This window comes from Podarcis filfolensis (genome assembly GCF_964270895.1).
Source record: "Podarcis filfolensis genome assembly, chromosome: 7".
NCBI classification, from domain to species: domain Eukaryota; kingdom Metazoa; phylum Chordata; class Lepidosauria; order Squamata; family Lacertidae; genus Podarcis; species Podarcis filfolensis.
Genome location: NC_139603.1, coordinates 79,863,337 through 79,876,394, shown reverse-complemented (window position 1 = coordinate 79,876,394; position 13,058 = coordinate 79,863,337). Strand labels below are relative to the sequence as shown.

Genomic DNA, 13,058 nt, shown 5'->3' with positions numbered 1-13,058 from the left:
TTGACAGTCCTACTGTAAGGGGAAGAAAGAATTTGCCTGTCTGAGGTTTGAGGGATGGCGTGCAGAAATCTTCACAAAAAAATCCCTTTGGCATCACTCAGATTCCTTCCAGTGAGGATTTGCCTTTCTGAAGTAAGGAAAAACTGAGAGCAGAGGACCCCCAGCAACAGCTGAATGAGGAGTGGGGCTGTTTATAATGGTTTGAAAGGCAGCTAGATTGTTTGCACCCTCCTCAATTCAGATTGAGGTTGGTTTGGAGCAAAACGCAGCAGTCTGATTGGTCCTAGAACAATAGGATTCAGAATGCAGCAGTCTGATTGGTCCGCAGGAGCCACCCAATCCAACTCCAGGTGGAAGTGAATCCGCAACCTGATTGGTCTACAGGAGAATCCCGGAATTAGCCAATGACGTGGGGCCCATTGTGTAAATAATGTATGTAAAGCAGACATTTCGGGGGAACTTCCATTCCTCACTACTATGAGCTGAATAAAGAGCATGAAAGCCACACTCGACTCCGAGTATATTTCAGAAAATTTAATAAAAATGATATATATAGAACATCCAAGGACAAGAGTGGAACATGACAAGGCTACCAATCGCTGCTATATTGCTTCTACTATCAGAGCAATCTGTTGGCCAGCATAAGCAGCAGCCAGGGCTGATGGGTTCTGTAGTCCAGCAACATCTGGAGGGCCCCACGTTTCCCCAGCCCTGCTATAAATGGGTGATTCATCTAGAAGTAAGAGCTCCAGGATAACAGCCTCCGAGTTTTGATTGCGTAACTGAGCACTTAAATCATGCGCCCTATATTTTGAGAATAAAGCTGCAAGCCAATTAAAAGCTTCTGAACTGACGGAACGCCTTGCCTGACAGCCAATTAATTGCTTACTCATCCAATTAAAATAATTATAAGAACGGCATCAATGCAGAGGATGTCTAGAGATTAGCGGATGAAGATAATGGTTTTCTCCTTTATCGGCAGAACGCAGAGAAGGCATCTGTTCGGTGGAACACCTGAGATCCATTGCCTGAACAAAGAGATGTCAGTGGATTGCTTTTAATAACAGTAATAATTCCTTTAGCACCGAACACCCTTTCCCCGGGGATTTCATTAAAACTGTGTTTTAAAATCCACATTTTACAATCTATGATGAATAGATTTAACCAACTAATGCTTTTAGTGCTGAATTAAAGTGAAAGTCTCCACCCTTTCCCTTGAAACATACAATTATGATAATCAACGAAGATGCAGAAATATGTTCAAGTATCCTATTAGCACTGTAACCTTTCTGCAAAGAACTCAGCATGAGAGAACTTGACTTATCCCTTTTTATACGTACAACAACCCTGTAAAGCAAAGATTGGGAGTCTGAGGGTCTCTGTGTTCTCACATAGTCCAGTTAATTCATTGGTTCCTGGTGTGCTGCAGAAGTTTGTCATTATAACTGAACCAGAAAACTGCTGGACTTGATTGAAAGCCAGCCGCAAATATAGTTTGGAAGACTAGAGCAAACCATAGTTTCCAGTTCAGATGTACCATCAAACCCAGAAGTAGCGAATTCATCAAATCATGCCAGGAGAAAGTAGAACTTATTGAGCATAGGGATGACATGAAAACAGGGCTCATTCTCGTTGTGCCAAATTATGGTCTCACATTATCAACTCTGTGGCTACCACTGCTTCCTTTCTATCATCTGTAAACCCACTTCAAACCATAATTCCAGTTTCAGGATTGCGAAACAAAACACTGACGCCAAAACTGGCAAACTGTGGTTTGCTGGGCCTCAGTCATCTATGTTTCAGTAACTTTCAGGTTAGACTACTGCAATGTACTCAACTGATCTTGGGACTGATTTTGAAGACCACCTGAAAGCTTTAATTAGTGGCACAATGCAGCTGCCAGACTTTTGACCGGAGCCAGACGATCAGATAACATTATAGTGATTTTGTTTCCACTTTGCCGACCACTAAATTGTTTCTGGGCTTTGTTCAAGGTATTAGTTTTAGCCTCTAAATCCATAAACAAGAATATCTCAAGAATTGTCTTCCTTCAAAGGAGCTTTCTCTGGCAGCTTTGTTTATCATTTGAGGTCCTGCATCAGGTCCCTTCAACTTTCAGAAATATGTATGGTGTGTCCTTAGGGCCTTTTTAGTCATGGCACCCATGCTGTGTAATAGTCTGCCAAAGGAGGCCTCCTGCCCACTGCTCATTTTGGACAGGCTGCAAAGACTGTGGCATTTTTAAGGCTACTTTCATTGCTTCCAAGGCACCAGTTCTACACACCTTTTCCTGGGACTAATCTCCATTGAACACAATGGGACTTACTTTTGAGTAAACATACACGTGGCACTTTTAGATTTGTGATTGGTTTTATGGGTTTCTGATTTTTAGTATTCTGCATTGACTTGTTTTTTTCATTTTAAAGCACTTTAAAGAAAGGTGGAGTATAAATTTGTCAGACAGAGGCAGTAAATACTGCTGCAATCATATCTGCTTACCTGGCAGTAAGGTCACTCAATAGGAACCATTGGACTCAGTAGGACTAAGTCTTCATTGAACTCAGTAAGGCACACAAAGGATTACACTATACATCAGGCATGGCCAAACTTGGCCCTGCAGTTGTTTTGGGACTACAACTCCCATCATCCCTAGCTAATAGGACCTGTGGTCAGGGATGATGAGAATTTTAGTCCCAAAACAGCTGGAGGGCCAAGTTTGGCCATGCCTGCTGTACATAAATGTGATTAGAAAAAAACAAAGGGAAAAAGGGAAATGACACACTTGAGAGGGGACAGAGGGAAAGAGGAATAAGAAAACTTTCCATGTGGTCCTGCTGAGTCTTTAAAACAAGGATGGAGAATCTGAGGCCCTCCAGATATTTGTTGGACTCCAACTCCCATCATCCCTGACACTGGCCATGTCAGCTTTGGCTGATGAGAGTTGTAGTTCAACAAACATCTGGAAGCCCACAAAGATTATCCACCGCTGCTCTGCAACATCATGGCTTCTTTTAGAAATCCTGAGCTTCCTTTACAGAATTACAGTTCCTGGGGAGTCAGAATGATTGTCCAACTGGGCAGTCTCTAGGAGCTAAAAGCTGTGTGTACACATTTAAAAAGCATAAAACTCAGCCAGGTTGTTCTTTTTCTCTGTTGAGAGTCAGAGAATCATAGAGTTGGAAGAGACCCCAAGGATCATCTGGTCCAACTCCCTGCAATGCAAGAATCTTTTGCCCAACGTTTCCGAGCACAATTCGAAGTGTTGGTGCTGACCTTTAAAGCCCTAAACGGCCTCGTTTCAGTGTACCTGAAGGAGCGTCTCCACCCCCATCGTTCTGCCCGGACACTGAGGTCCAGCACTGAGGGGCTTCTGGCGGTTCCCTCGCTGTGAGAAGTAAGGTTACAGGGAACCAGGCAGAGGGCCTTCTCGGTAGTGGCACCTGCCCTATGGAACGCCCTCCCACCAGATGTCAAAGAGAAGAACAACTACCAGACTTTTAGAAGACATCTGAAGGCAGCCCTCTTTAGGGAAGCTTTTAATGTTTAACAGACTACTGTATTTTAATACTTTGTTGGAAGCCGCCCAGAGTGGCTGGAGAAACCCAGCCAGATGGGCGGGGTATAAAAAATAAATTATTATTATTATTATTATTATTATTATTATTATTATTATTATTATTATTACGTGGGGTTCAAACCCATGACTTTGAGATTGAAAAGTGCATGCACTACCAACCGAGCTATCCCTCAGGGGTCGAAGGTGCTTTGACAGTGGAAGCATCGAAACACAACATTTTATCATAAGCGCCAAGGTAGAAAGAGAATAGATATGGATTGTGGCCAATGTCCTGGGTACCCTGTTTACCAAATCAGTGATGGGAGCACACGGGATGCAGACTAAACAGGAGTGTGTACGCAGCTTCAGTCTGTAGTAATTCCCCAACCCACTCGCTTCTGGGCATCATTTTTCTTCATACATTCTTAAGTGTGAAGCGGTCATAATTTAAGCGATTGCTACCATGTTGAGAAGAAAATTGCTGTGTCAACTACAATAGAACAAGTCTAATTGTTTGCTTCAGAGTAACTTTTATGTCAAACTGCTTGGCAGCGATTTCTGTTGCAGTTGCATTCCTAACGCTTTCGGTCCTGTTCCTGCTTGTTCATTTATAAAAGGGGAGATTTGACAAGGGTACGTTGTATGTGTGCTTGTTTGTTTGTTTGTTTGTTCTTCTTTATATCCTCTGGTTCCTTTTAATTACTTTGCCCCTCTTATTTTATTCCCCCCCCCGCCTTATTTGTGTAGGTAACGTTCTTGTGGTGACAGATGAGACATGAGATCTTCAGCCTCCCGGCTTTCCAGCTTTTCCTCTAGGGATTCATTATGGAACCGGTAAGAAAACAAGGGGACAGGAAAAGCCAAGCTGATTCCTTTCTCTTCCTTTTTTTAATATCCTGATGTACTTGCAAAAGTGCTTTGCAGTCCTAACAAGTCTCCCTAAATCCCTGCAAATTTGTTAATTATCGCGCCCATTTTACAGACAGCAAGCTGAGGCATAATGACTGGCTTGCAATCACAACCCGACCCCCCTATGATGTGTTTTGCAGTCCAGTATGAATGAGCCAAGGAAATAAATAACTATACAGTACAACCTTTAGAAGACATCTGAAAACAGCCCTGTATAGGGGAGTGTGTTTTTTTAATGTTTAATGTCTTACTGTGTTTTTATATATGTTGGAAACCACCTAGAGTGGCTGGGGCAACTCAGTCAGATGAGTGGGGTATAAATATTCAAATCATTACCATCATCATAATCACCATCATAATTGAATAAGACATCCCTATTTTCATCGGATAAATGTTGGAGGGCACGAGTTTAATTCGCTGGTGTAAGAATGCCCCATTCATTAAATCTTTGCAAATTGTACACATTCCTTATCAGAACACAGTCAATGTGAAACATTCTTGAGAATGTCACAAGACGGAGGTTTGTCAAGCCTGCTCTCTCCTCCCCTTCCAACCTTGGAGAATGCAGAACGGCCCACCATAGCCTTAATAAGCTTTTGTGTTCGTTCTCTGAATGGCGTGTGCCCACCCCAAGTCCTAATTTAAAGTCTGTTGTGTACTTTGTGAAAGTCACTTGAGCGACAACCCGCTTAACGTGGGCGTCGCAAACTGACACCCCATAAAAACAAACAAAAAAGAACTGTAAGCTTGTGATGGGACTTCCTCTGCATTCAAGTGTGAAGTTACGATGTTTGAGGTTAGGGGACCTTTAAAAGCCAAAACCACTGCCAAAATGTAAAATCAGCACCTTCTGCCCCTAGCATCAAACCCACAAACCTTTAACCTGTTGTCATATGGAACGGTAAAATGAAACAATGTACCACAGAGTTAAAAGGGATGAGGGTGGTGCTGTGGGTTAAACCACAGAGCCTAGGGCTTGCCGATCAGAAGGTCGGTGGTTCAAATCCCCGTGACTGGGTGAGCTCCCGTTGCTCGGTCCCTGCTCCTGCCAACCTAGCAGTTCGAAAGCATGTCAAAGTGCAAGTAAATAAATAGGTACCACTCCGGCGGGAAGGTAAACGGTGTTTCTGTGCACTGCTCTGGCTCGCCAGAAGCGGTTTGGTCATGCTGGCCACATGGCCCAGAAGCTGTACGCCACTCCCTCGGCCAATAAAGTGAAATGAGCGCGCAACCCCAGAGTCGGCCACGACTGGACCTAATGGTCAGGGGTCCCTTTACCTTACCACAGAGTTAGCATACCCTCCAACTCCCTGTTTTGATGGGATGTTCCTGGAATTACAGAAGCTGTCCCAGTACGTTTCCGAGCACAATTCAAAGTGTTGGCGCTGACCTTTAAAGCCCTAAACGGCCTCAGCCCAGTATACCTGAAGGAGCGTCTCCACCCCAATCGTCCAACCCGGACACTGAGGTCCAGCTCCGAGGGCCTTCTGGCAGTTCCCTCCCTGCAAGAAGTGAGGTTACAGGGAATCAGGCAGAGGGCCTTCTCAGCAGTGGCACCCGCCCTGTGGAACGCCCTCCCATCAGATGTCAAGGAAATAAACAACTACCTGACTTTTAGATGACATCTGAAAACAGCCCTCTTTAGGGAAGTTTTTAATGTTTGATCTTTTATCGTCTTTCTAATATTCTGTTGGGAGCTGCCCAGAGTGGCTGGGGAAACCCAGCCAGATGTGCGGAGTATAAGTAATAAGTTGTTGTTGTTGTCCTGGTTTCTGATTTGATCCAAAAATGCTCCAGGATGAATTGGCACTTGCAGATGACCATGGAGCTTGTAATGGTGTCTTACTCTCACGTGAGCCAGCTGACTTGGGTGAGAGCGTGGCACTAAAAGACACACCTGTGCTCTCGCATCCCAATTTTCATCCGTGGAATGTTGAAAGGTATGGGTTTGGCTCTCTGCTGGGCTGGGCAGCCAGAGAAAAATGTATCTCTAGCCAAGGGTGAGCAGCCTCAGGCTGAATGCAGCCCTCTAGGCCTCTAGGTCAGATTTTCGGAGCTCTCCTAAGGACACACCCCTCACTGGTACTGCTTTACACACTCCTGGAGTGTTTTGGCCTGGCTGGAAATTCCCCTTGCTTGTCAAGATGGAGGATTAGGAAGAGGCCCGTAGGTTGATGTACATACCCTCCAACATTTCTCCAATGAAAATTTTGTTGTTGTTGTTTAGTCGTTTAGTTGTGCCTGACTCTTCGTGACCCCATGGACCAGAGCACACCAGGCTCTCCTGTCTTCCACTGCCTCCCGCAGTTTGGTCAAACTCATGTTAGCTTCGAGAACACTGTCCAACCATCTCGTCCTCTGTCATCCCCTTCTCCTTGTGCCCTCCATCTCTCCCAACATCAAGGTGTTTTCCAGGGAGTCTTCTCTTCTCATGAGGTGGCCAAAATATTGGAGCCTCAGCTTCAGGATCTGTCCTTCCAGTGAGCACTCAGAGCTGATTTCCTTCAGAATGGATAGGTTTGATCTTCTTGCAGTCCATGGGACTCTCAAGAGTCTCCTCCAGAACCATAATTCAAAAGCATCAATTCTTCTGCAATCAGCCTTCTTTATGGTCCAGCTCTCACTTCCATACATCACTACTGGGAAAATCATTCCATTATGGTTATGATTATACCCAGCCCATCTGACAGGGTTGCCTCAGCCACAATAAAACATTAAACATTGGAGGTAGGATGGCCATCTGTCACGGGTGCTTTATCTGATATTCCTGCATTGCAGGGGTTGGACTAGATGACCTTTGGGTCCCTTCCAAATCTATGGTTCTATGATTCTATGATTAAAAAGCTTCTTTATGCAGGGCTGCCTTCGGGTGTCTTCTAAAGGTTGTGTAGTTACTTATCCCTTGCCTCAGGGGTTACATAACTCCATACCCCCCCCACATTCTCCAATGAAAATAGGGACGTCCTAAGGACATTCTGGGATCAAATCAGAAACTGGGATGGCTTCTGTAAATATGGGGCTGTCCCTGGAAAATAGGGGCACTTGGAGGGTCTGGATGTTGAACCAGCTCACTCTGCTAATGGGAGGTGTGGCCTGGCATAGCTAGCCCAAACCACGATTTGCAAACCCAGCTCATGGTATGAGTTTTATTCTGGTCCGCCAGCTGATCACAGATTCTCTTCTTTGGCAATCACTCGTAGCCGAGTAAGATTATCTTCCATAAACACGGTTTTAACAATGAGTCCGTAAGTGACTGTGAAGGCCGATTCTGGATCCAAATGTCCTTCCACAGTGGGGACATTGGTTTCTGGGCGGGAGGTGATCATAGTGTGGATTTGCCAAGCGTGCCTTCCTCTTAGCACGTTTCTCCCTTGCATCCTGAGTTCGAGTGTCTTCAAAGCCCATGACACCTTTGGTAAACGTTGTTCTCCTATTGGAGCGCTCGCAGGCCAATGTTTCCCAGTTGTTGGTGTTTATACTACATTTTTTAAAGATTTGCCTTGAGAGAGTCTTTAAACCTTTTTTGTTGACCACCAGCATTACGCTTTCCATTTTTAAGTTGGGAATAGAGTAGTTGCTTTGGAAGACGATCATCAGGCATCTGCACAACATGACCAGTCCAACGAAGTTGATGTTGAAGAATCATTGCTTCAACACTGGTGATCTTTGCTTCTTCCAGTACACTGACATTAATTCGCCCTTCCCAAGTGATGCGTAAAATGACCAGTCTAAATTATTGTCTATCAGTGCAAACACCCCTCCAAAAGTATCCCTTAACCTTGCTTGGATGAGATGTCTGAGCTAAGCCATCGCATCTGGTCTCCAAGAAGTGACTCTCCTCCCATTGAGGTCCTGAAGCAGCAATCTTTTATATCAAAGCAAACAAACAAGGCCATTAATTGGTGTTTCATTGCTTGGGGTGTATGATCTGGATACTTTCCCAGATACAGATGGGTGATAAATGAGACTGAAAATATTGAAATATTTGCAATATGGCTTGATGAGCTGTCTTGGTTGTTTTTCCTGCACAATCCTCATATACCAGCTGCTTTTCAGCCTGCCAATTATTGCAATATCTTTCGTGGCTTCGTGTGTTGAACGGTAATACATTACTAGCTCTCTCTCTCTCTCTTTTTAATTAAAATGAGTGAGCTGCCCAGGCTCTGGAGAATGTTACTTAAGATATTCATTAACTAATCCCCCGTGTTAACATAGGTACTCTTGATAGTTCCTCCAAAAACCTTGGTTCGGATATTCATAGAAGCAGGTGTGGGAGCCTTTTATCTGAACTACGGCTCCCGTCATTCCTGGCCATTGGCCATACTTGCTAGGGCTGATGGGAGTTGTAGTTCAGCAAACACCTGCAGGGCCAAAGGCTCCCCATACCTGATAGAAGGAAGGAATCCATAGAATCATAGAGCTGGAAGGGACCCCAAATTTCATCTAATCCAGGAATATGGAACTGTCTCGAACGGGGATTGAACCTGCAACCTTGGCGTTATCAGCCCCACGCTCTTACCAACTGAGTTATCTCCACCATGTTGTATATAGTTGCTTCGTGTGTGTGTGTTTTCTTGCATGAGCGGAATAGCAGCACTCGATACAACCCATAATCTGGCAACACTGCCTGCTAGTACTCCCCGCCTTTCCTCTTATCAACAAGGGTTATTTTGTGCATTACAGTCTCGCCATGCATCATGAAAGTTGCTATTATTGTTGCTCCCTCTATTACTGCCTATTATTATTATTATTCCCTTTCTACTGCCCAAGGCCCTTGGGGACAAGGAGCCGTGATCAACGGCTGAAAACTCGCCCTGCACCGTTCCATCTTTTCCTTCCCCAAGCACATTCCTTCTCCCCCGATGTTCCGGCATTTGTTTCCGATTTGCTGTGCTCTCGGTTTCCTTTCCGGATACCGAGGTTCCAAAGCACCAGCCTTACTGCTGATTGTTCTCCCCGCGAGGCTGGCATGCCACAATGCGTTTGTCAGCGGGGCTGGCTCTCGCATGACAACATCAAAACACAAAGGCAAAACTGAATCAGCAGATCAGTCAGCTTTATCACATGCAGCTCAGAGCTTGGCTTCCTTTCCCGGATCGTTTGTTGTTGTTATTGGGTTTCTTGTTGTTGTTTTTTGTCGTCGGTGGAGAGCAGTCCATGGAACAACACTTACTGTCAGAAATTTCTTCCTAATACAGTGGTACCTCGGGTTAAGGACTTAATTCGTTCTGGAGGTCCGTTCTTAACCTGAAACTGTTCTTAACCTGAAGCACCACTTTAGCTAATGGGGCTCCTGCTCCCACCGGAGAATGATTTCTGTTCTCATCCTGCAGCAAAGTTCTTAACCCGAGGTACTATTTCTGGGTTAGCGGAGTCTGTAACCTGAAGCGTATGTAACCTGAAGCGTATGTAACCTGAGGTACCACTGTAGTAATATTAATTTATTATTATTTATACCCCAGCCACTCTGGGCGGCTCCCAACAGAATATTAAAAACACCACAAAACATCAAACATTAAAAACTTCCCTAAATAGGGCTGCCTTCAGGTGTCTTCTAAAAGTCAGGTAGTTGTTTACTTCCTTGACATCTGATGGGAGGGCGTTCCACAGGGTGGGCGCCAATACCAAGAAGGCCCTCTGCCTGGTTCCCTGTAACCTCACTTCTCGCACTGAGGGAACTGCCAGAAGGCCCTCAGAGCTGGATCTCCGTGTCCGGCCTGAACGATGGCTGTGGAGACGCTCCTTCAGGTATACTGGGCCGAAGCTGTTCAGGGCTTTAAAGGTCAGCACCAACACTTTGAATTGTGCTCAGAAATGTACTGGGAGTCAACGTAGGTCTTTCAGGACTGGTGTTATATGGTCTCGGCGGCCACTCCCAGTCACCAGTCTAGCTGCCACATTCTGGATTAGTTGTAGTTTCCAGGTCACCTTCTAAGGTAGCCCCACATAGAGCGCATTGCAGTAGTCCAAGCGAGAGATAACTAGAGCATGCACCACTCTGGCAAGACAGTCTGTGGGCAGGTAGGGTCTAAGGCCTGCATACCAGATGGAGCTGGTAGACAGCCGCCCTGGACACAGAATTAACCTGTGCCTCCATGGACAGCTGTGAGTCCAAAATGACTCCCAGGCTGGACATCCGGTGCTTCAGGTGCACAGTTACCCCATTCAGGACCAGGGAGTCCCCCACACCCGCCCACACCCTGTCCCCCCAAAACAGTACTTCTGTCTTGTCAGGATTCAACATCAATCTGTTAGATATGTGACGATGGCTCAGTCAGCCATCCTTCCTTCTTGCACCTCTGCTCCTTGCAGATTCTGCCCTTTCTCAGCCCTCTGACTCAGAGACTTCTAGAGCCTCTCATCACCCCCAGCAGCTGTTTAGCAAGGAGTCTCCGTCCCCACCCTGAAACTGGCATTTCAAAGAGTTAGCATTAGCGAAATGTCATCCATCGTGAGGAAAACAATGGCCTCCTTCTGCAGACCTCCTCCTTTGCGTTCACGTTAAATGGGCCTTTCATTCACGGTCCCGCTTTACGACTCGAACACTCCCAATTTGGCACTTGGCAGTTTCCGAAATAGCACGCCCGTTTCCCTGCATCTGATTGTTAAGTCCCAACCCGCCCCCCCTCCACTCCCTGTTCCACCACCTCGGCTCACCCCACCACCACCACTTCCCCGTCCCCTGCAGATCAGTGCTTTAAATATCAAATCAGCTGGTGGGTGTATCTAAAATAGGCACACGCCGAGAAAAAGAAAGTTGGGGGTGTTGTTTCTGTGGCTCATGCTGAAGCATGGCTGGAGACTATTTCTTACGAATACATGGCAGGCGCAGAGAGCGCTCAGCCAACCTCAGGGGCTGCATCACAACGGGGGTGTCATGCGTTAGTGCAGGGGTGGGTCGCGTGCTGCCCGAGGGCTGTGCATGGGTTAATTTCAAGCAGTTGGGGGGGGACGGGGGGGGAGAAGGAAGGGAGGAAGGTGGAATTTTTTTTGCGGCGGAGGAAGCCAAAACAGGTGGAAGGGTGCAAAGATGCGTGGAGGAAAGCCCTCTGAAAGGGACCAGCTCACAGCTCTGGGCAAGAATAATCTGTTCTTTACCCCTGGCATCCCACAGGGTAGAAAAGGAGGGGGAAGAGAGAAGAGGCTGGCTGAAAGAGCAGGGTGGCAGGGAAAAATAAAGGTAAAGGGACCCCTGACCATTAGGTCCAGTCGTGGCCGACTCTGGGGTTGCGGCGCTCATCTCGCTTTATTGGCCAAGGGAGCCGGTGTACAGCTTCCGGGTCATGTGGCCAGCATGACTAAGCTGCTTCTGGCGAACCAGAGCAGCGCACAGAAACACTGTTTACCTTTCCGCCTGAGCAGTACCTATTTATCTACTTGTACTTTGACGTGCTTTCGAACTGCTGGGTTGGCAGGAACAGGGACTAAGCAACTCCCCATTGCAGGGATTCGAACCGCCAACCTTCTGATCAGCAAGTCTTAAGCTCTGTGGTTTAACCCACAGTGCCACCCGTGTCCTGGCAGGAAAAATAGCGAGCCCTATTTGGTTTTGGCTCTTTCCTGACCTACTGTCAGCATGTGCAAACCCTCCAAGTGTCTCTATTTTCCAGGAACAGTCCCTGATTTACAGAAGCCATCTTGGTTTCTGATTTGATCCCAGAATGTCCCACTTTTCCTTAAGACGTCCCTATTTTCATCCAAGAAATGTTGGAGGGGGGGCGTTATGGAGTTATCCAACCCCCGAGCCATCTGAAGGCACCCCTTACAGGGAAGTGGTTTGGGTTTGTTAATGTTTTATTATCTTTTTATATACGTTGGAAGCTGCCCAGTGTGGCTGGGGCAACCCAGTCAGATGGGCGGATAATAATAATAATAATAATAATAATAATAATAATGGAATAAGATGTCCCTGTTTTCATTGGAGAAATGTTGGAAGGCACGCATGCAGCCCCTGACACATTGCCCTCAAGAAAATGTGGCCCTTGGCAGAGAAATCGTTCTGGAGAAGAAGCTATTGTATGGCGCCGGAGGTGTAGTCTAGGGTCGTGGAGGGCCAAAGACCCATTAATTCATTCCAGATATCTGTTTGTAACCCGAAACTGTTCTTAACATGAGGCGCGCTTTTGCTAATGGCTCCTCCTGCCGCTGCCACACCACCGGCGTGCGACTTCTGCTCGCACCCCGGGGCAAAGTTTGCAACCAGGAGCATCTACTTCTGGGTTAGCGGAGCTCGTAACCCGAAGCATTCGTAAGGTACAAGGTTCCACTGTAAAGCTCTACAACTTTGAGCCACCACCACCCTCCAAAAAGCTCAACAATTTTGGGAATATGGCAACCCTACTCTAGGATAGCAGGGGCCCAATTGCATTCAGGAGAAATTGTGTTGCTAGCTCATTGCATCTCGCCTTTCCAAAATACTAGGGCCTCAGTAGGATTGGCTGCTCTATCCAGAACCGGCCCTCTCATTAGACAGAGTGAGGAAATTGCCTCAGGCAGCAGCTACCAGAGGCCAGCATCCCCACCCATTTCCTCCTGAGCCCCTGACCATTCCCTGCTGCTAAAGATTAGCACAGTGTGTGGCATATAGCCTGCC

At 46.4% G+C, this 13,058-nt stretch overlaps 1 protein-coding gene across 4 annotated transcripts in view; it reads left to right on the top strand.

Annotated features, from left to right (window-relative positions):
• The window catches only part of ASAP1 (ArfGAP with SH3 domain, ankyrin repeat and PH domain 1), a 146,898-nt gene that overhangs the window by 26,148 nt on the left and 107,692 nt on the right, over positions 1-13,058 (top strand). For 3 of the 4 annotated variants that reach the window (XM_083621926.1, XM_083621923.1, XM_083621927.1), the window contains exon 2: positions 4,304-4,390. In XM_083621926.1, the coding sequence (XP_083478052.1) occupies positions 4,332-4,390 (59 nt within the window). In that variant the 5' untranslated portion in view covers positions 4,304-4,331. Of the gene's footprint in view, positions 1-4,121; positions 4,190-4,303; positions 4,391-13,058 lie in introns of those variants that run through there. The other variant, XM_083621924.1, reaches the window with a different exon arrangement.